The 23601-nt window shown below is 33.6% G+C and overlaps 1 protein-coding gene, 1 long non-coding RNA gene, 1 other non-coding gene and 1 pseudogene across 3 annotated transcripts in view; 2 read left to right on the forward strand and 2 right to left on the reverse strand.

Moving 5' to 3' along the window:
• LOC141425727 (uncharacterized) overlaps positions 1 to 23601 on the forward strand; it is a 457749-nt gene that overhangs the window by 235624 nt on the left and 198524 nt on the right. The window lies entirely within an intron of this gene.
• On the reverse strand, positions 4488 to 5434 carry LOC109677130 (olfactory receptor 8J3-like; annotated as a pseudogene).
• On the forward strand, positions 12275 to 12407 carry LOC141416598 (small nucleolar RNA SNORA1). The gene has a single exon (XR_012441234.1). It is a non-coding gene; the product is annotated as a small nucleolar RNA SNORA1 (small nucleolar RNA).
• On the reverse strand, positions 17574 to 18515 carry LOC109677133 (olfactory receptor 8K5-like). Its single transcript, XM_020153273.2, has one exon. The coding sequence runs from the start codon at positions 18513 to 18515 to the stop codon at positions 17574 to 17576; it is 942 nt and encodes a 313-aa protein (XP_020008862.2).

Below are 23601 nucleotides of genomic sequence, written 5' to 3' on the forward strand. Positions count from 1 at the left end.
GCCAGCACTGTGAAAAAGAGGATGAGTAAAAATACCAGAAAGAGGGGCCTCTTCAACTCCTATGGATTCAGGAGAATGAATTCCTTTGTGTCTTCAGGAATTTAGATGAGGAAGTAGAGAGAAGCCAAAGCCAAATGGTATATATTTTAAGTCCAGTTAGTGACATTTTATACTTAATATCTCATATATAGTTTTTGTTACCAATGTACATTATTAGCATACTCTGAATCAGAGTAAGAAGAGGTTTTATTTTGCGGAAAATTTGAACATCTTTTCCTGAAAACTCATTGGACAAACTAATATGGGAATCTTGGAATGATTCACAATGCCTTGACTTCTGTTCAAATGTCTGAGCATTGTTCTTTAAGCATGTAACCAAACTTGTAGAGATAATGCACTTGTTTTATTGAGGGTGAAGTAGGAGGATCTCAAGTTTGAGGCCAATATGGACTAAATAGCAGGTTTGAGGCCAGCTGGAGCTATGTAGTAAACCCTGCCCCCCTCTTATAAAAATCATTTTTCTACTGCATTCAAAGTTGAATATTTGTCTGTCATTTCTGATTCATTTTGGCTGTTTTCATAATTGAATTAATAAATATTTAAATAATGTCAAATGTAGTAACTCTCATCTTTTTTATTTTCTTTTTATATCTGAAAAGATAAATTAAAAAAATAGGAAGAATCGTAATTTTTCTCATGTACTGTGGTAATTACACTAGAAATAAATACACTAATAAAACAAGGTCTGTGCTTTCCATTTTTTCCTTAGAAGTAGCTAATGGCTCTGGTGTGCTAACAACTATGGCTAAATTTATCAAAACATGTATTTGTTTCAATAAGCATGATTGCTGAGAGACACTATAAGGTAAGTACAACTTTCAAGACATACTTGTTCACTTAAAGTTTATCCTGTACAAATGAACTACTTTTTCCTCAAACTCTAATACAGGTGGAGTTTTAAATTCTAATTTATCCACTTAGAAATTAAAGGAAATAAGAACCAAAATTCATGAATCCCAACCTATATTTTGCATATTAAAATATGAAAGTTGCATCATCGCAACACAAAACAAAAAGAGGGAAAGAGGAAATAGAGTTTTGTGTATTTCTTATTTCCTTTGGAAGCTATTCAATTTATGCATTCTTTCATTCAATCACAGAATGAGAACTATTAATTTCCAGATATTACATATATTCTTAAGGTAAATTCTATGAAACGCATACAATAAACTAGACCAGAAAGAATGTTTCTTTCAACTTTCATTTATTTATTCTTGTCACTTTTCATCTCTGTTGCTTTTTTCTACTTTTAAAACACCAAAATCTAAAATTTGTGTATGAAAGGAATTTATTTTGAGTTCAAGAGAGGATGCATATTTGAAAGGGTGACTTTTCACAATTTTAGCCAGTCAACCCCTAACCACCAATGAATTTTTATTTATTCAGTAGCATTATTAGTCTCCACTTGTCAATAACACATGCTATTCCTTATTTCTGCATTTGTCCTTGTCATTTCTCACTTTTTTAGAGAAAAATAGGTATAGAAGGGAAAATTCTCATTTATCCTTCAAGGTCTGTTCAAATATCAACTCTTCCTTCCCATGTTTATTTAATATCTTTCATATGTGTGTTCTAGAAAAATGTTATGAATACCTCACTTGTATTTCTTTTCTCACTCATCAATATCATCTCTTTCCATTTGTCTTTCCCTGATCATGTTTAGACATTTTATGCTTGAGAGATTGATGCTTATTTTACATGGTATACTGTTATTAAATTCTAAGCATTCTTATCTTGAGCTATTATATCAATTTTATTACCCAATACCACTATTTTGAAATACACGCAACCTATCTAAGGAGAGGGTATTCCCAGCTTTTCTCAGAACAGGTGTAGATTGCTGGTGAGTTCATGGATGTGCAATATCTGGACCTCAACAGATTATGTGAAACTGTGCTGAATATAAGATTATAAGAAAACCTACATCCACATTCCAATGGAATCTCAAAGCACCTTGATTTATTAATAGGAATCCTGAATATATCTCACCTTATGGGCCTTAATATACAATTTAAATTTATTATTCAGAATTGCACACACCATTATGAGTATCCATTGATAACTGTGGTTTATTATATCCTGTAATATTCCTTCCTCACTTTCATATCACACCACAATCCAGATTTTCAGACACAGTATTTGTGAATAAACATGTGAAAGAGTCATGTATAGTAACAAACAATGGGTGATGAGACTCAGTTGAGTGTGGCAAATTAATGATTTCTATCTTATCGTAGTAGAATAGACTAATATATGTGTTTAGAATTGGCTAATCAATGCAAAAAAGATACTATATAATTCTGTTCTTTCTTATTTTTAATGTAAGTTTTAATTCTTAATTAGATTTTCTAAATTTCAAGAAAGTAAAATGATTCTAAGGGATTATGGGATCCCCTTGTCTGCTGAAGCATTGTTGCAGTTACTTACTGTTACGCTAGGCCCATCCATCAAGAAATATCTACTGAAGTATAGAAAATAACCTATAGTATGAGCTAAACATTTGTCACAATGTGACAGAAGAAAATGTTTCACGTAGGATTACTCATATTTCCTTTCCCTAAGCTAGGGAATGTGAAAGAAAGCTCTGGATAATTTTTCAGTTAGTGGAGATGTTTTAATCAAGAGTTTCCTAGTGGCTACAGCAAACTGACTAAATTTTGGTGACTTGATTAAGCTCACAGAGTTCTTATTAGTCGATAAAGAGTCTAGAGTGACGCCTGTTTTTTCATGTTTTCCATTGGGGAATCATCCCTGTACTCTCTGCCAGGATATCCACACTTTAGCCCCACTGGCATTCTAGCAGTTTCTAAAAAAAATAGCAATCACATTTGGCTTACAAGATTTGTGCATCTGCTATTTCTTCTGCCTGGAGAAATTTTCTTCCACATAGTCCCAAACTTGCTCTTGAATGTGTATCATTTCATGAAAGTGATGAGGATAAGAAAATTTGGCACAAAAGTGGACTCTCTACATTAACATTAAGACCACTCTGAAGATGACCCAATGGCAACTTGTAAGATTATTTCTTTCTTTTATTGCATCATACCTATTGTGCCTGAGGAGTTAATGACTATATTGGGAGAACTATGAAACACTAGTATCTAGTTATAAGCAAAATAGACATACACATGGAATGTTAATCTGATTTCCTATACCTTTTATCTTTTCCTGTCTAATATTTTATTTGCCAGAATAAGTCATAAGATGCAGTGTCATAATCCTCCATGGGCTTTATTAAAATCCAGATTTTAATATGGATTGATGGAGCTTTGATATAAAATTCTCACTTGATAGTTCTGACAGTTAGCCTGATCTTCTAGTACATTCAAAATTGTTTAAGGCATTTAGGTGTATGCCCACTGATCAGAAACTAACAGAAAGCAAAATAAAATTTTACAAAATCAACTAAAATTTTCCCCTACTGATTTAAGGATCTTCCATCAAAATGGCAGAAGTGCTCACTATTATCAAGAACCAGATAATGTATTTTATACAGTAAAATAAAGTGATACCTAGGACAAGGGGAAAGGAAAACCTTCATGGAATATACTGCATATATGAGTCAAATTCTGCATGAAAGCATACTCAATGATAAATTCTCCATGCTAGGCACTGGTGGCTCATGCCTGTAGTCCTAGTGACTCAGGAGGCAGAGATCAGCAGGACTGTGGTTCAAAGCCAGTCTGAGAAAACAGTTTGCAAGACCTTATCTTGAAAAAAACGATCACAAAAAACATGCTGGTGTAGTGGCTCAAGGTGTAGGCCCTGAGTTCAAGTCCCAGTACCACAAAAAAGTACTCCATGTCTTGTACTTCAAAGTTGTATAAATTATGCTAATTGGAATAAAATAACTAGATATATTCTGCTTGGCATTCAGAATATTGAATTCTTCACTAAAAGAGTATTAAGAAAGAAGGAGCTTTATTTTAAATGTATTTTCAGTTGAATTTTGATAACTTATTTGTAAAAATTATTTTATTCATCCATAATTACAGTTTTTCAAGATACAGAGACTTGCTACGCTTAATCATTTAGCTTGCTACAAATGACAGAGTTTGTATCAGGAGGTCTGAAAAATAGAAACCAAAAAATAAGAAAAACTGAGCTATGTCTCTAATTCATATTTTGCTGTTCTACTGAAGCATATACTTAGTATTATCTTATTATTCTTCTGATTCCAGACACATTTCTTAGAAAACTAATACTTGCTTTTTTAGGGGATAAAGTTGTTAAGTAACACCTTTTATTTCTGAATTATTCCAACAACTCAAAACATTTCAGTTGAATTTTTTAAATTCAATGCTCCACAAATTCAAGTTTCTTTTAATTCTCCAATTGCTTGTAAACCTTTAGGTCAGCCACCTAAACCAATTATTTCTATTGCATAAAGGCAACATATCTCTTTATTTACCTACAGAGTTCAAAACCTATATTGGCTTAAGGAAATAGTATGGATTTGCCATGAGCCTCTTTAAGGCATCCTTCACGTCCTTATTCCTCAGGCTGTAGATCATGGGATTCAGCACAGGAATCACCAATGTATAAAACACAGAAGCCAGTTTATCAGTATCTAATGAATAGTTAGTTCAAGGCTGCAAATACATGAACAGTAAAGTACCATAGAAAACTGTCACAGACATCATATGTGAAGCACAAGTAGAAAATGCTTTTCTCCTTCCTTCTGATGACTGAATCCTTAGAATAGACAAAACAATGTTGAAATAAGATGCTAGAACTATAGTCATGGAACAAACAATATTTGAAGCTGCAGATATAAAGACAATTGTTTCTGGAACATAGGTATCAGAGCAGGACAATGTTAACAGAGGCATAATATCACAGTAAAAATGATTAATGACATTGGAAGAGCAGTAAGACACAGAGAATACACAAGGTGTAACAACAATAGCTGTAGAAAAGCCATAGAGGTATGTGAGGGACACCAGCAGAAGGCAGATCCGCCTAGACACCACCACCACGTACATCAGAGGGTTGCAAATCGCCACGTAGCGGTCATAGGCCATCACAGCCAGCATCAAAACCTCAGCCACAATAAAAACCAGGAATCCACCAAGTTGGGCGGCACACTCGTAGTATGAGGTGGTTTTCCTATTTACTAAAAAATTGATCAACATTTTTGGAGCAATGGCAGTCGAGTTACTAAAATTTATAATAGCCAGATGTCGAAGGAAGAAGTACATTGGGGTCTGGAGGCGAGCATCGACACTGGTGAGGGTGATGATACCCAGGTTCCCTATTATAGTAAGCCCATAGATGACCAGAAAGACCAGGAAAAGGGGATCTGTAGTTCAGGAAGGTCTGAGACACCAATGAGAATGAACTCAGTGACCTGGGTGATATTTCCAGGAGCCATGCAGGTGCTGAAGATTCATCTGTTTGGGGAAGAAAAAAGAACTCTAAGAAATTATTGTTTAGGATAGTCATTAGATAGCAGAGGCATTTCCTTGGTTAAGATTTCCTGAAATAATGTACTAATGTAGCTCAGTTTCTAAACTCAAAGATCCAGGGTAAATAAATATACCTTGCCATTGTTTGGAAGACAGAAAAAGTGAAAATGGTAAATCAAATAACAGCTCAGTATCATATCACTCAAAAGTTTGAGGATTTACTCTCTTACAATCCAGTTGCACATATGAATCCATTATTTATAGGTTATGTCCCTTGTATAGAGTACTAGAGGCTTAATGAATTGTGTGTCTCTAAATAAACCAAGGTCTCCTTTTGATTTCTTAATATGAGATGTCTTGTTTTCTACTTTGCTACCATCCTGCCTCATTTCCTTCATATATATATATATATATATATATATATATATATATATATATAATGGTTTATACAGAACTTGAAGTTACCATTATGTCTATTAACTATTTTTTCTTTTCTATTTTATTAACTTAGACAAAAATACATGGAGATATGTCTTTAGATCTATTTTCCATGGCATTTATCTTCTTTTTAGCTTTTAATAAATAAATTTTTGTTATTCCTTAATGTAATTTACTAAATACTGCTTTGGATGACTTCTTACTCCTTTCTTGTTTTTGTCTGATGCATTCTTCTTACTCCTCTTATTTTTCAAAATTATTTTTATTTATAAAATAGAATATTATTTATAAAATTCATTAAAACTGGTTATTAATTTCATCTGTTATGTTTATAATATTTTATGATATTGATATTTTAAAATAATAAGCATCTTTATTTTATAAGGTATCTATGATAATTGCATTAGATATATTTATCATAGAATCATATGCTATTTTAATACAATTAATTGTATTCCTAAAATTATTTATTTTGAGAATGATCACCTACACCTAACTAAGCCGATTGCAATCATTTTGCAATAATGATTGATAGTTTGAGTGGTGAACATCTAGACTAAATATCCCGTTAGTCTATTCCCTATCCTAAAAACTTGAAGTTAAATTCCAGAGTCAAGACTATATTGTACTAAGTGTTTGAGCAGTAAAAGCTAAGAGCTATTGACATTTTCTCTCCTTTAAAAAATAATATATTAGGAAAAAATTAGAAAACTTGTCTGAGGTAAGAAAAATAATGAAATGAGAATATCTGAAGAATCAGAGAAATAAGATTAAAATAATTTCCAAAATTGCTGAAGATCTGATATCACTTTGTTTCTGAGACTCTCTATCATTCCTTATTTGAATTAAGGATTAATTGATTAAACACATAATTGAATTTCTACTCTGTGCTGGACAATGATCAAGCATCAGTTAAATTACTTATCTATCATTTCATTGGCATGCTAGTTCCGTACAGAAAATGAACAAAAATCTGTTAGAGATGTATATGAACAAGATAATTACAGAAAGTAAGTATAACAGTAAATTTAACCAGAAGATACATTAAGATAAACTTGGAAAGAAATTTCACATGAGAAATTAAGGGAAGTATTCCAGAGAGGGGTCATTTGAATTGAAATGAAAAACTTAAGAAGGAATCAGCTATTCTATGAATGATAGCAAAAACTGAACAAGACTCCAGGTGAAGTACATAGTATAGTATGCAAGTGTGACAATGAAACAATGAAACACATAATTTTGTACAATTAATTTAAAAGAGAATGAATTCCATGAAAATACTTCTCTGCCATAGAAAAGAATTTATCTTTTTGTTGCTGGTGGTGTTTTTGCTGTTGTTGTCACTGTCATTTTTGAGTACAGACTTGGAGGAAATTGTTTCTGGATTTTAATGATAAGGTAGAAAATTTGGAAAAATCAGGCAATGTAAGTCACAATAACATAGGATTTTATTCCGAGTATGAAGACATTTAGAAGTTTCAGGGGAAGGTAGATGAATAACATGATAACCTTTATGTTTGAAAATATTGCTCTTGCTGTTACACAGATCTAATTAAGGGTTGGAAAGGTATAGAGTCTCGGGATGAGTGGAAACAAATAAAAAAAAAATCAAGCAGTTTGCTATGGGATTTCTGGTGGAAGATAACCCTGGCTTGGGCCAAAGTGGAGAAGCTTTATCAAAGATGGCAGATTTCACAGCTGGGAGCAGCAACAAGACATTTTCCTCAGTACAATTTATATAATGAATTTTGTGAGTGACATACAAGGAAATAATAGAGGGTAGATCAAGCAAGACTTTTCTGGGTTTCTTTCACGGTTAAGTAGGTGTTCATGACATTTATTTTATATCAGAATATGTGGTCTGAGATGGAGTGAGCAAAGTGATGTTGAGAACCCCTTCAGCTTTAAGAGTTTGGGAAACATCTAATTGTTTTGGAAGGCTAATATTTAAATCTAGAACACTTTCATAGCGTTAGATTTGCAGAAACTAGAGAAATTACCCTACATACTGTTTTGTTTTTCATCTAGCTCAAGATTTTTCCCTTTTTTTAATTTGTAACTGAAACTCCTAATATGTTCCTCATTCAATCTGCGTCTTGTTCCCCTGAACCCCGCTCCTCTGTTTTTAAGATCCTAGTTTTCCATTTATCCACAAACCCTATACTATTCAGTATTACTTCTGTGTCCCTCATCTTTTTTGTTGACTTTTCTGAGTTTGTAGTTTTATTATTTTTCTGAGTCTTTCACTCTTTACTTTTGTCAAACATATTAACTATCAGCCAAAATTAATGCTTTCAAATTATATCTTTTCTACTTCTGTTGAAACTTAGTGTGGTACTGAATTTGTACTATATGTGAAAGTGCAATAGTATTTTTAAAGTAATCATTTAAAAGTTCCAGGAACATGTTTATCCCCTAATTTTCTCTTTCAAAGCTTCAGATAAGAGTATTTGCTATTTTCTATACTTTATTTTCCCATTGTAAACATCTCTGTGTTCTACTTCCTTAGGACAATCTTTAACACTTCCATTGATAACCGTGTCCTTCCTACTCATGGTGACAGGATGCTCTGGTATACAGAATAGTCATAAAAGCTTTTTGTTAATTAAAATGCTTCAACTCAACTCTTCTTTAGAAAAATTGAAATACATTTTTCTTTATTTTCAATGTGTTCCACAATTAGGTCTATATCATATTGTAAGTTATGCTACCTACAGGTTCACACCAATGATACATTTGCATTTTGGGGCCTCTGTTTTCCTTATACATATTAATTCTTCTGAGATTTTTAAAAATTTTTGGTGAGATGTGACATTTTATATGAAAGAAATTTTTGTAATGCTTACAGCAGTAGATACAAATCGGAAATTAGGAATGAATATAGTGTCAATTCAGGCTTGAATTTTGTAAGACCTATAATATAATTTTGATTGTATGCTATAAATATATGGATACATATATTCATATATATAGCTAATGACTAACAAAAGCCTGAGTTAAAAGTGCATTTTAAAAAGTTTCCTTCTACTCAGATATTTCTGTTATTATAAATTATAGGAGAAAATGAAAAGATAGTTTATTTATTTTGGTGGTACTGGGATTTGAACTCAGAGTGTTGCACTTGCTAAGCAAGTACTCTACCACTTGAGCCACTCCACCAGTCTTCTTTGCTTTAGTTATTTTAATAGGGTCTTACGTTTTTGTCATGGACCAACCCAGGGGTGTAATCCTCAAACTTATATTCTCCCAGGAAGCTGGAATTATAGCCCTGAACCACAGTGTCTGATGTATCTGGTGAGATGGGTCTAACTACCCCCTGGAACAGGAGTAATCTTCTTAATCTTCGCTGGAAACATAGGCACAATCCACAGTGCCTGGCCCAAAGTTGATTAATTTTTGAATACACAAATTTAGGTAAGGTAAACTACAGGCAAACCAGGAAATAAATATTTCCTGGGTTTTATTTCCCCCTTGAAGTAACATACTGGATTGGTTTAATCGACGTAGCAATCAAGGGCTCTGCAACCTAAGACTTCCACCTGCGTATGCCAATGGCTCTCCTCAAATGGAAGTCTGTCTTATTTAATAATGCCATCCGTCTTTTTGCTATCTTCTCAACTAAAATGTTAGCAGATTTGTTTTTCAACAAGATGGATAGTTTATCTAAACATGTTGTATCATCATATTGATTATATATTATGATATTTTTCCTGTATTCTACCAAATTTAATGGATAATTTTCCTGAGAAAATGTCTGGATCTGCAGTCACATTCCCAAGAATGGGCATCATTTTGACATTGAGCAGATGTATATACAGCTCCCCTCAAACAGATTCTCTTATAAAGTATGCAATTTTGATTTTCAATTTCACTGCCAAAACAAAACCACCACATTAATTTATAAGTACTTTCAGAAAGGAAAAATCCTTTCTTTTGGATTGGGATCAAGGAAAAATCCATTTTGATATTGATATTATTTATTTAGTATATTGGACATAGCAATGTCAGTTCCAATTTAAAAATATAAATAGATGAACCATATTTGACACTTTGTATTGCTAACTACAAGTATGCATCTTAGGAAAAAAGCACTAGCATAAGCACTGAGCCATTAGCATAAGCATTACATTATTTAATTATACATAACTACCAGTCCCTTACAAAATGAATGTGACATGCATGTCTGGTGTCTCCTTTCCTCTTTCCACAGTCTCTCTTCTCATAAGGACTTCACTTTTATTGGATTAGGGCCCTGCTAATTGATCTTATGTTAATTTAATTGCCTCTTTGAAGGTTCTATTTCTCTATATTGTCACATTTTGAAGTGCTAGGAGTTATTCCTTCAGCATATTATTTTGGGATCAGACAAAGTTCATCCCATAACAATAGGGAGTCAAAATGAAAATAAAATGAGGGGAGATTTCCTGGTTTAATTATGATCATTTACAACAAAGTGAGAAACACAAATATTTTTAAATTCTCATCTTAGTGCAACAAAGAGTTGAAAAAATCTTCATTTGCAGAAAACCTGCTTCTGGAACTCTGTTCTGCAGAAATAGTATGTTATTAAAATACATAAATAAAATTTTCACAAGATTATTACTTGGTATGGTAAATACTAGAAAGTACCTTATTCAGCATGGTGATTATAGCTCACAGTAATGAATTTTATACTTGAAATCTGGTGAGAGCAAAATTTGTTCTTCATTGGCTATAATATATTTTATAACATATTATAAAATAATAATATATAGCCAATGAAGAACAATGATTTAGCTTAATTATGGTAATCCTTTTACAATGTGTATGTGTTTGTGTATATCTCAAAATAATATATTATATGCCTTAATACTACAGTTTTGTCAACTGCTAATTATACTGTTATAATTTGCTCACTAAAATGGCAACTGTTTATAGATGACATATGAAAAAATGACATCTGTGCTATTGTTGCTCTCTTCAAAAGCATTTTCATTACCCCAAAGTATTGCCTACTTTGCCATAGTGCCAACACACTACATCCCAAGCCACAACTGCTATGATTTCTATCATGATAGATTTGTGACCTGTTGTGGAACCTCAGAAAAATGGAAGAATATGTTTATGCCTGATTAAAACTGTTGAAATTAATGTATGCTGACTTTAATGTTAGTATTTCACAGTCCATTGTATTTCTGAACAGTATTCTATTTTATAAATACACTGAAATTTATCTTTCCATCTGTTGACATAGTTGAAATAATTCTATTTTGCATGCATTAACTTACAACTGTACATAAGTGCTCTGAGTTCAAACTCCAGTATTGTAAAAAAATTAATAGAAAAGGTAATTTTGATATCATTCATGTTTTATCTATGGGATGGCTGATATTACATACCTAGTACTGGAGGTTTTCAGGTTTATCGTCATAAATGGAAAGTATACGGCAGCAAATATAGGATCCTATTTTAGAAAATGAAGAAGAAAATACTGATCAGTAAAAGGAATCACAATAAACAGTAGTTTTTTGTGTTTTGTGATTTCAGATTATTATGCATACTTACAAAATATTTTTCTCACAACTCATTATTAGAATGTGGACGAGTCCTTGCATACTTATTTTAGAATGAACAGGCACTAGAATTTCATAAGTACTAGGGTATTACAGAATTGTGTGTGTGAAAATACATAAATAAAAAGCTGAAAACAACCCAATGTTCATCAGTAAAAGAATAGCCAAATTAAAGAAACCTATACTCCACTGTTGTACATTGTTATTAATAATGGAAAAACAATGAATTCTTTTATCTAGGAAAGATGTTTCTATCGAATTCCCAAATAAGGAAAGGAAATTAAAGGGAACAAAATTTAACCTGGTTGTTTAAAGTCCTTTCTATCTTCATGATGTTAGACAATGCTATTAATATTTTTTAAGTTTAATGGTGAGCTAATAGGATTTGGAAATTATATAATTTGGAAAAATTTACAAGACCAAAGACTTATTATAATGTTTCTACATTATAATATAAAATGTTACTCCTGAAAATAAAATTTACTCATGCCAATAAATCAATTTAGTGAAAGGATCTGAGGTAACATGATAAGCAAACAAGATATGATTCGATAAAGCAATATTATATCCTTGCTATTGGGTTCAATTTTTCTTTAAAGCGTGAAGTATAGTAAGTGAATAAGGAATAAAATAAATAAATAGAATGGATCTTAGAAAATAATATTGAGTCATTTTCTGATTCAATTCCTCTCAATTCCTACTTTAAATATTAAGGTAGATTGGAACAAATAAGATTGGGAAAATGCATCTATTTTGAAATAAAAAATTCTATTTAAACCATAAGAATAATGCTAAGATGTAAGAATGCAACTTATTTGCCTCATTCCAGATGAGAGGGGGCACTGTCGATTGGTGTCCTAGATTGGTCAATGTGGCTAAATTGAGACACAGGTCATGCTTCCATCACAGTAAATGCATTGCAGTGGTGACAATGAGATCTTTAACATTTTGCTTAAGCTCATGGATGAAAAGATGCAATGAGAAAAATGTTTCCTAGAAAAACTTGGTATTTATAAAGTGCTTTCTATAATTAATCTCCTAGGACTGAACAATAAATTGCTTCAGGAAATTAAATCCCACAGGTCCTCAGATGAGGAATTTTGAAGTTGCCATCAATAATTCCAATCTGCAATTCAAGTGGCCACGTTAAAGACGAAGCCCAAATTTTGTGGACAACTGGATTAAGCATCTTTTAAAGAGGGCTATCCTGGAAGAAAAATCAACTTTAAAGGTGACCTTGATGTGCAGAAAAACTAACCAAAGCATGTAAAATTATTAAATAATTTATTGACGTTAATTTTGCCTAAAAACACTGTAAAAAGTCAGTCAGCATGTATTTTTGGCTCGAAGTTTCTCTAGTGTTTTCTGTGGAAGGAATAAAAATTAAATCATTTCAGTAAAAAAAAAAAAAAAAGGATGCAACTTATTTGCTGAGGGAGAATACACAGTGTGAATAGAACTCTGTACTAGCAGAGTTCCATGTCACTGTTTAAGTGTTTATCATCATATAGACAACAAACACATGAAAGCCATCACAATTATTCCTTTAATGTATGTGTTATCTTTAATGTGTGTTATCAGAGCTACTGATTTTTCAAAATATCCATACAACTCTAGTGAATGACCAGACAATACATTTATCTTATTTTGATTTTTCTAATTCTAAGTCACCTTATTAATGAGAAGGTTATTATAGAATAAAGTCTGCTAAAGGGTAAGAATCTGTCATGAAGAATATAGAACTTTTTGCATGCTCCTAATCAAAAAATCATCCCAAGAGTCCTTTCTATTATTGAGACATAAAATGCTAATTGGATTGAAAACCACATTCTGAGGTGATACCCTTTATTTGTGAGAGATGTGACATCTTAGATGATATTTCCTATTTAGGTTAAATTCTTGACACATAAGAGTTCACGCAGAGGAAGTTTTTGTCCAGGAAAAGAAGAAAAGTTGAGCTGGTAAAAATATTTATACTTTAACTGGCCTGACACCATGAAATGAAGATGGCTGAACCCAATAGTGCAATTGAATATTAAGGCATTTTGTTGGTATTTTAAATTAATGAGTTAAAGTTCTCTTTAGAGCTTCTTACTTCTCTGCTCCTCAGACTCAGAATAGTCATGAGAATAAATATGTCATACATGAGACCAATCAAGAAGCAGGAAGGCAAAATACAGTCTTAGAAGATCAGAATGTTCTGTCCTAAGGCATGTGCGCCAAAAGGGCATAGACAGCAGAGGTAGAGACAGAGCAATTACTATTCCCACACACACTTTTTCTGCCACAGTGACCATGTAGAGAAGGGGTTTGCAGTTGACTACATAGTGGTTGCTTTCTTTGTCTCAAATTCCAAATAGAAACCTCTGCTCCCACTGAGTATGGCCGTGTACTCTGTAATTACAGTGTTTAGGAGGCTGAGGCTGCAGAGTCATGAGTTTGAGGGAGTTTGGCCATATATTGAAATCAAGATAAGGCTGAGCCCTTTCTCAAAATATAGACAAGTGTTGGAGGTGTAACTCAGTTTTTCTATGCATTTGCTAGTCCCTGGGTTCACCAGCCAGCACCACAAAAACTAAAGCAAGAACAAACTACTGCTCCTGTCAGTCCACAGACATACAGAGAAACACTCAAATCTATTGAAGCTTCAGTAAAATAAGTGTTTAAAGTGTTAGCTATTTTGAAATGGTTGTTTTGATTCAGATATTAAGATCTATTTAATTTGGCCAAAAGTCATTTTATGTATAGAAAAAAGGCTGGTTTCAGCTGTTTAAAATTTTCATTTAATTTTAAAATAAGCATTTATACCTAATTCATATACCTTGCTTTACTGCCAACAATGACATCTATTTAAACAATTGAAAGAAAAAGACTTTCTGTATTACTGGTGATCAATCAGGCAGTGATGAGGAAACATCTGACTGTTAAAAAGGCATTTCAGTACTCCCTGCTTGTTCACCAAATACAAAATCTAATGCTATAATATGTGTATATTAGGATTTTTAAAATATCTTTGTGTTTGCTGCATCCTACCATCTTGACTGATGAGCCGTTTCTGATGACCTCCCAATCATACATCTCTCTTCTGCCCTCAAAAACCTGCCAACTCTAATTACACATGAACACTTAATGGAAATCATTAAAGGAGGCCCAGAAGAGAGAATATAAATAAACATGAAAGACTAGAGGAAACTCATTGTACACAGGCAATTTTGTAAGCATTTCACAGATATTAATGTATATATGATCCCCACACTAGTCAAGGAAGTAAGTGGTCATAACATCCCCATTTAAAAGGCAAGGGCACTCAGGTTCATAAAGATGGTTGGCTTAATAAAGTCACCCAGATTATAAATAGTGGATTCAGGAGGGGGCGGAGTGGGTGGTAAGGGAGGGGGTGGGGGCAGTGGGGAGAAATGAACCAAGCCTTGTATGCACATATGAATAATAAAAGAAAAATGAAAAAAAAATAAATAGTGGATTCAAAGTCAAATAATGCTATTCTGCCCTAAGAATTGATCTCATAAGTACTGCAGCATGCCATTTCCCCATGAAATTTACCCTTAAATGAAAAATATGACAGGAGAATGCCAGGTAAATAATGATAGACAAAGGTCCTTCTTAACAGAGTGAACTGAAGCACTTGATTAATTTGAAAGCTAAGGTATATAAATAATGAAAAACAGAGTGTATTGGGACAGCATAATAGATTTGTCCTGGATTTAATCCTATTGATTATAGAGCAGTATTTTTCAAAGTAAAGAAACTTTGTTTGCAGTGACTAGGTCCCTCCTGGATCTTTGGTAATAACGTAGTTTGATCTCTGTTCTTAGAAAATTACAAACATCAATTTTTCTACTTACCTTATTGGAAATTTCCTTCGACTTCCTCAGATTTACTCCTGACAGGTTGTTACAGAATGAATTTAAATTTCCCTTTTTGCCCTTGAGACTCATTTTGTTGACGTTTCAATCTAATTCCAACGTAAATTAATTGCATATAATTACCTAAGGGAGAGTGCCTTGCTTACCTGTTATTCTCAGAATATCCCATTAGAAAAAGCCCAAAATATTTCATGCCTAGTCTAACTGAATTTTAAAAAAGTAAGATCACTAGCCATGGGGTATATATATATATGTATATCTTTGTTTGAATTTCATTGTTAATATATTATACACTTACTATGTATATTACACACACACAAGCACACACATATAATCATACACATAAAATGTAATTCATGAGTAAATAAAATACAACTTTCTAGGAAAAGATTGGACAATATTTGGTAATATAGAATCTATTGACCAAGGATATGTTTGCTGGGTATAGAATTTTATTAATTTATACATGTAGATTGACCTAGGATAATGTCTTATAACTGGTATTTTTTTTCTGCCAAGAAATTACTAGTAAGTGTTTTCTTCATATGTTTCTAGTGAATCTTTTATCTTGGGCTGTCTTTAAAGATTATCTTTATGATTGGTTTTCAGGAAGTTGATTTTGATACATTTCTGTGTAATTTCTTTTGTGTTTACATTTCTTAGAGTTCTCTTAGCCTCTATGTCTCTGATATTTTATTTCATTTTATTTTAACAGAATCTGATCTTGATCTCCCTGCCTTAGCCTCACATGTAGCTGGGTTTACAGATGCATATTGCCCACACCCAGCTCTGGATTTATTCGAAAAAAGTAATTTTGAAAAAAAATTCAAGCCAACATTTCTTCCCGTGTTTCTATTGTTTTCATTTAGACCTACAATTATGAATCTGTGAAATAACTTGCTTTTACTCTACAGTTCACAAAGAATATTTCCGTGATTTTTTTTTTTAGTGTTTTGATTTCTCTGTCTTCATTTTGTGTGGTCTTTAGTTACCCCTAGCATCACTTGTATAAGCCACCATCTTTTATTTTTCTGTGTATAATTTTTGTGTTACTGTCTTTCAATAACTTCCTAATATTCTACTACCATTGTTTGAAGATCCATTTAGTTTTTATTTACACTTCAATTGATCCATTGCAATATTTATGTTTTTGTTAAAACATTCAGTATATTTGACATATATATAGCAGATGTCTTAAATTCCTTGACTGCTTATTCTAGTGTCACTGTCATTTAAGGGTGTAATTTAATTTTTGCCTGTAGAGAGTCACATATTGATGCTTCCTGATCAATTTTATATTTATAATTAGATGCTAAGTATTGTAAATATTACATTAGTGAATACTGAGTTTGCTTTGATTTGTTTCTTTAAAAATGTCAACTATTTTAAACAAGGATCAGTCAGTTATATTTGAGAATTATTTTCAAGCTCCCAAATGTATGTAAAGTAGTTTTTGCATCTGAGATCTCTGTGGGATGCCTTGGCTTTTAACAGGACTCTGAACTATGGCTTTTTGTAATGTGAATATCTTTATGTCCTGTGGATTTTTAGGAACTGTTCAATTTACAATTGCCTGACTGTTCTTCTTCAATATTTATGGACATTCAATGTAGACATATGCAATTCAGAATTCAGCCACAAACTCAAGAAAATATTTTACAGAGAAAAATATCAACAGTAACAAACTGCAATGCAGGGAACAATTAGCAACAACACCAAAAGTATGTCCTCTCTTTCCAGTACTTTAAATATAAATAAGTTCTCAAACTAAAAGGAAAACATTTGCAAGATAGAAAACAAGAAAAAGCACAAAACAATTAAATACATTTTGTTTGCCAGAGACTCACTTTGTTTACATTATCGTTTTAGGTTTAGAACATGTAACAAAAGTAAGGTTGAGAAGATAGTTATCAAGAAAACAAAACAAAACTGAAAAGCAAACATCGCTTATAAATATAGAGTTTAATATATGTTTCTATTGGGAGAATATAAAGTTGTACTGGAGTGCTAAAAGAACATTGAGTCAGAAGCATGAATGTTGGGACAGATGTGCTTTAACTGAGATCTGAAAGATGAAGGCTAATGTGGTTGAATACAAAGAAATCTTACTTTCTGTGTGCTATAAAGAGTTTTTGATGTGGAAACAAAAATATATATCCATATCTATCAGAAATAATGTCAAGTACATTGCCATAATCACAGTTTATTAAAACAGTACTCTTTACATAATATTAAGTACAAATTTTGAATTGATTCTTAAAAAGTCTGTAAAATGCATTTTTTACTTCTTTGTTTCTAAAGCTATAGATCAAAGGGTTAAGCATGGGAATCACTAAAGTATAAAACACTGATGTCAGTTTGTCAGTATCAAAGGAGTGAGTGGATTTGGGCTGTACATACATGAAGAGTAAAGTCCCATAGAACATCACCACCACTGTCAGATGAGAAGCACATGTGGAAAAAGCTTTCTTCCTGCCTTCTGCTGAACGAATTTGACATACCACTAGCAGAATCAGAATGTATGATACCAGGACTACCAGAAGGGAGGATATCAAGTTAATTGCTGAAAACAATATGATTAACAACTCTGTATCTCTTGCATTTGAGCACAGCATAAGTAACATGGCAACGTTATCACAGTAGAAATGACTAATAACATTAGAACCACAGAAGGCCAATGTAAAAATCTTGCTAGTGATCATTAGGGCCTGAAAGGCCCCGTAGAAGTAAGGAATTGCCACCAGAACATAACAACGTCTTTGACACATGATTACCTTGTAAAGCAGAGGATTGCAGATGGCCACATAGCGGTCATAGGCCATGGCAGACAAGAAGAAAAATTCACTGATAATGAACATAATGAAGAAAGCCATCTGTATGACACAAGCATAATAAGAAATGGTATTTTGATCCAAAACAAAATTTACCATCATCTTAGGATAAATGACAGTAGAGTTGCCAAGATCAACGAAAGCCAGGTGTCTGATAAAAAAATACATTGGTGTGTGCAAATAGGACTCCAACTTGGTCAAAATGATCATGGCCAGGTTTCCCACTGCTGTGATTATGTAGATGATGAGGAAGACCACAAAAAGGGGAAGCTGTAGCTCAGGCTGCTGGGTGACTCCCATCAGAATGAATTCAGTAGGCACTGTTAGGTTCTGTGGTCTCATTTTGTCCTTCTGAGAAGAGAGAGAGGAAGTGTTATAAGTTTTCATATGTAATGATCAAAATAAATTATAAAATTCATAGAAAGAATGGAAATTTTTATTCTAAGGTGAGAGAAAATAGTAACTTCAACCTCTGATTGTAAAAAGTTAATGCAAGGACCGTCTTTCCAAAAGGAGGGATCTATATGAAATATGTGCAATGTCATAACATAGATTGAATTTTTAATAAAGAGTCAATGATATGTGGAATATACCTGTTGGTAACAAAATAATACAGGGGTTAATACAGAACTATTGGACTTTATTTCCTTTATAAAATGGAGTCACAATTTTTCTTAAAATACTTTCACACTCTCTCTGCTTCCAGCTTCCACCTGAGCTTAACCATGCTTCCCTTTGTATTTCCCTTCTTTAACTTTTAATTAACTCCTATTATACCCACGGGTCTTGCCATGGATTCTTCTTGGTGGGATACAAAGAATTTGGAAGTCTTCTGATCACAGACTGCACCAGTGCTGTTAACATTTTGTGGTGAGACAGAGAGTAGAAGTGAATGGAAAGCCTTTAGGACCCAAATCATGGGGTAACAGGGCTATCGATCTCTAAAAATGAATGAGATCTCCATGAGCAATCCAGATCTCCATGAGAAATCTTGATTGTGCTGGGCAATAATGCAAACACCTCGTGTCCAAATGAGTTTCAAGGGAAAGAAATAGGAGAGACAATTTCCTCTTGCAGTAAAACTACAGATGATATAACTCAAGGGCTAACTTCACTAAATTCTGAGAATTGCTTCTTCTACTTAAACACAACTACCACTGGTTATGATTTCCAAATAATATGCACTCTTCTACTAGGAACCCCTGGATCATCTGTGACCTGGGATTCCAGATATTTCCACTTACAGAGAGCAAGAGCAAGAGACTACTGACCTAGGCCTATGTCCCATGTCAGCGGGAAGTAGTTAATGACTGTCTATGACTTCCAATTCCCTAAAAGATTTCAGGGTCTCTAGTCCTTGAATGAAGAATGTTAGATTGCAGTTAGCCATGAATGATGGATGAGGCAGGATAAATAGATGAGGAAACAGGGAAGTTATATCATTTTAATAATTATTAAAAGGGGTTTTCTGGGTACCGGTGGCTCATGCCGCTAATCCTAGCTACTCAGGAAGCAGAGATCAGAGGATAATGGTTCAAAGCCAGCCTGGGCAAATAATTGTGAGAACCTATCTCTAAAAAACCCATTGCAAAAAAAAGGGCTGGTGGAGTGGCTCAAGTGGGTAAGCCCAGTACTGCAAAAGAAAAAAAAAAAAAAAAGAAGGGGATGAACATGGCAGATTCAGATACTAAAATTAGAAAGTAAAAACTAAAAAACCAGCAGGACTAGTCATCCCCTTCCATCTCCTTTAGCATATTAAGTTGCAAGAACGGGTCTATCTGCTTTCCAGGGCTATCTGCATCTGCCTTTCTCTTTGAGATGTTAACAAGCTCCAAAGCTCCTTGGATGGGAGGAGGGACAGAAAGAATGAAAGACATGTCTACCAAATGGAAGTTCTAATACACACCTTTTGTCCCTGTGATTTGAGGAAGTTGGATGACACCTTCCTGTTTTAACATCCTTTTAACCACCAAGATCCATTATCTTTGGCCATGTGTTTCCCTCAGCTCTCTGAAAGTATAGACTAAGAGATGAGGGCCAGCACTTGAGTCTGTACTTCCATTTACTTCATGGGGAGCAGGAAATGATTCTCCTTTTTTCATTTCTCCCCACTTTTATCCTGTTGTACTGAGGCAGACACATTCCCAAGTTCTTCCCTTTCCACAGGTTAGCATAAGTTTTAAAAGCACCTGGGATTATCATGTGCTCATAGTCCAATCCCCTTGTTGTGTTTGCCCTTGATCTAATGTCCACATATGAGGGAGAACATATGATTTTTGGTCTTTTGAGCCAGGCTAACCTCACTCAGAATGATGTTCTCCAATTCCATCCATTTACCAGCGAATGATAACATTTCGTTCTTCTTCATGGCTGCATAAAATTCCATTGTGTATAGATACCACATTTTCTTAATCCATTCGTCAGTGCTGGGGCATCTTGGCTGTTTCCATAACTTGGCTATTGTGAATAGTGCCCCAATAAACATGGATGTGCAGGTGCCTCTGGAGTAACAGTCTTTTGGGTATATCCCCAAGAGTGGTATTGCTGGATCAAATGGTAGATCGATGTCCAGCTTTTTAACTAGCCTCCAAATTTTTTTCCAGAGTGGTTGTACTAGTCTACATTCCCACCAACAGTGTAAGAGGGTTCCTTTTTCCCCGCATCCTCGCCAACACCTGTTGTTGGTGGTGTTGCTGCTGATGGCTATTCTAACAGGGGTGAGGTGGAATCTTAGTGTGGTTTTAATTTGCATTTCCTTTATTGCTAGAGATGGTGAGCATTTTTTCATGTGTTTTCTGGCCATTTGAATTTCTTCTTTTGAGAAAGTTCTGTTTAGTTCACATGCCCATTTCTTTATTGGTTCATTAGTTTTGGGAGAATTTAGTTTTTTAAGTTCCCTGTATATTCTGGTTATCAGTCCTTTGTCTGATGTATAATTGGCAAATATTTTCTCCCACTCTGTGGGTGTTCTCTTCAGTTTAGAGACCATTTCTTTTGATGAACAGAAGCTTTTTAGTTTTATGAGGTCCCATTTATCTATGCTATCTCTTAGTTGCTGTGCTGCTGGGGTTTCATTGAGAAAGTTCTTACCTATACCTACTAACTCCAGAGTATTTCCTACTCTTTCTTGTATCAACTTAAGAGTTTGGGGTCAGGGAGGGGTGAGGATAGGTAAGACACCTAAAAAACTAGCTAGCATTTGTTGCCCTTAATGCAGAGAAACTAAAGCAGATACCTTAAAGCAACTGAGGCCAATAGGAAAAGGGGACCAGGAACTAGAGAAAAGGTTAGATTAAAAAGAATTAACCTAGAAGGTAACACCCATGCACAGGAAATCAATGTGAGTCAATGCCCTGTATAGCTATCCTTATCTCAACCAGCAAAACCCCTTGCTCCTTCCTATTATTGCTTATACTCTCTCTACAACAAAATTAGAGATAAGGGCAAAATAGTTTCTGCTGGGTATTGAGGGGGGGAGCGGGAGGGGGTGGAGTGGGTGGTAAGGGAGGGGGTGGGGGCAGGGGGGAGAAATAAACCAAGCCTTGCATGCACATATGAATAATAAAAGAAAAATGAAAAAAAAAAAAAAGCACCTGGGAAAGAAAAAAAACCTCTCTCTTTTTCCAGCTTCCACCTGGTCCCACTGTGCTACATTTTATAATTCCCTTCCTTGACTTTTAATAAACTGAATTACACCCCTCAAAAAATACCTCCTTTTTTTTTTTTGACAATTCTTATGGGGATTTGGTTCTCTTAACGACAGAAGTATACATAACATGAAACCAATGAAACTTAAACTTACGGTCTTTCATTTGTACTTCAGAGGTCCTGTGTGGGGCTTTTAAAAATGAACTCACAAAGATATGTCTTTGCTCAGTTTACTGAAGCAACCTATATTAATTAAAATCAGCTATTCTCACTTTCTCTTTTCATCCAAACTTTTACTCTATCGCATGATATCTGAAAACATGGTGCATCAACCTATCTCCAGGCAATTGTAGGGTTCAACTAACAGGGAATTGAAATAATGATACTGTGTGTGATGATTGCTGGATCTGTTTGCAAGGTTCAAAGTCAGTGATATTTATTATTGAATAGTGTTCTCTTATGCTATAGCAAAGGCTTTCAAAAACACTCTTATCCTCCAGTATGTGGAAATGAGACTGGAATTTCATTAGAAAAATTAAACTACTCATAGATTTTATGTTGTTTTGACAAATAGTTTATTTAAAATTGAATTTAAAATTTTTCCATTCTAAATATTTCCATTTTTTTCTCAGAAAGTATGTACAATTTTACTTCTTTTTCAAAATAGAAAACCTTAATTAGTGTAGCTTAGAAGACATACATCATGTGGATCAATTCCTACTAAAAATACAGTTTATGTCAACATGCATGAAATTTGAGAATTTAATGTGATTTATTTCATATTATATAACATGAAGATGGCAGGATCTATAAGTCATTTAAAATATTCTTTTTAGCATTTATTGTACTGTAATTAATAAGCTAAATTATTCCTGGAATTTTGCAATAGAGCATTTAGAGCAAAGAATACTATGATTTTCCAATATTTCAGTAATAAGTGCCAGCCCTCTGTGTAATAAAGCAACCCTCGGAAGTGAGGAAAACAAAGTGTGCCTTCCCTGATTGAGCACAGTGAACCTACTTCAGCTTAATCTACTGAATTCTCTGCTATCAGATTCTACATCTGAACAATGAAAACTACACAACTGTTATTTCAATTGAAGAAGTCTCTTTTTGAAAACTTCATTTTGAATGCATAGGGCCACAGAGTAGGATTTTACTATAGACAAGAAGCATTGTATTGAGCAAAAGAATTTAGAACTTCAGTGCCAATCTTACTATTTGAAGTATTTACATTTTTCCAAGGATTCTCTAGTTTGTTTCTTAAATCTATCTCCTTTTTCAATGTCAGTTATTATATCACTGTGAAGATATCTGCCAATCTGTATCCTTTTAGTCTTCCTGTGTGGCAAAGAATATCTCTGGTCTTCTCTGAATATCTTAACTTGCATAAGCTAAATATCTCCATTTATGGCAAACCATGAAGGCAGAGTACAAAATGTATGAATGGAGGTGGCTCAATTTTACACTTCATAACTGCTCATATTAGAAATTATTGAGAGTTAATATTTTACCTGAAAATTCAGTCCTAGTAGATTCTAATCAATGAGATCAATGATACACTTTTAAGATTTTCTGGCTTACTTTTCACTTGCAATATCTAAGGGGCACATTCAACTGTTACAAATCAAATAGGTTTATGACATCTATTCAGTTAGAGAATTTCATGCTCTAGAAACAAAATACTCAATCAGGGGACAACAGTTAACACAGAAGATAGTGATTTTTTAGTATAGGTGAAGGAATCATCTTTCACAGACAAGAGTGTTGACAGACTTCA

The sequence above is a fragment of the Castor canadensis genome, chromosome 1 (genome assembly GCF_047511655.1).
Source record: "Castor canadensis chromosome 1, mCasCan1.hap1v2, whole genome shotgun sequence".
Taxonomy (NCBI): domain Eukaryota; kingdom Metazoa; phylum Chordata; class Mammalia; order Rodentia; family Castoridae; genus Castor; species Castor canadensis.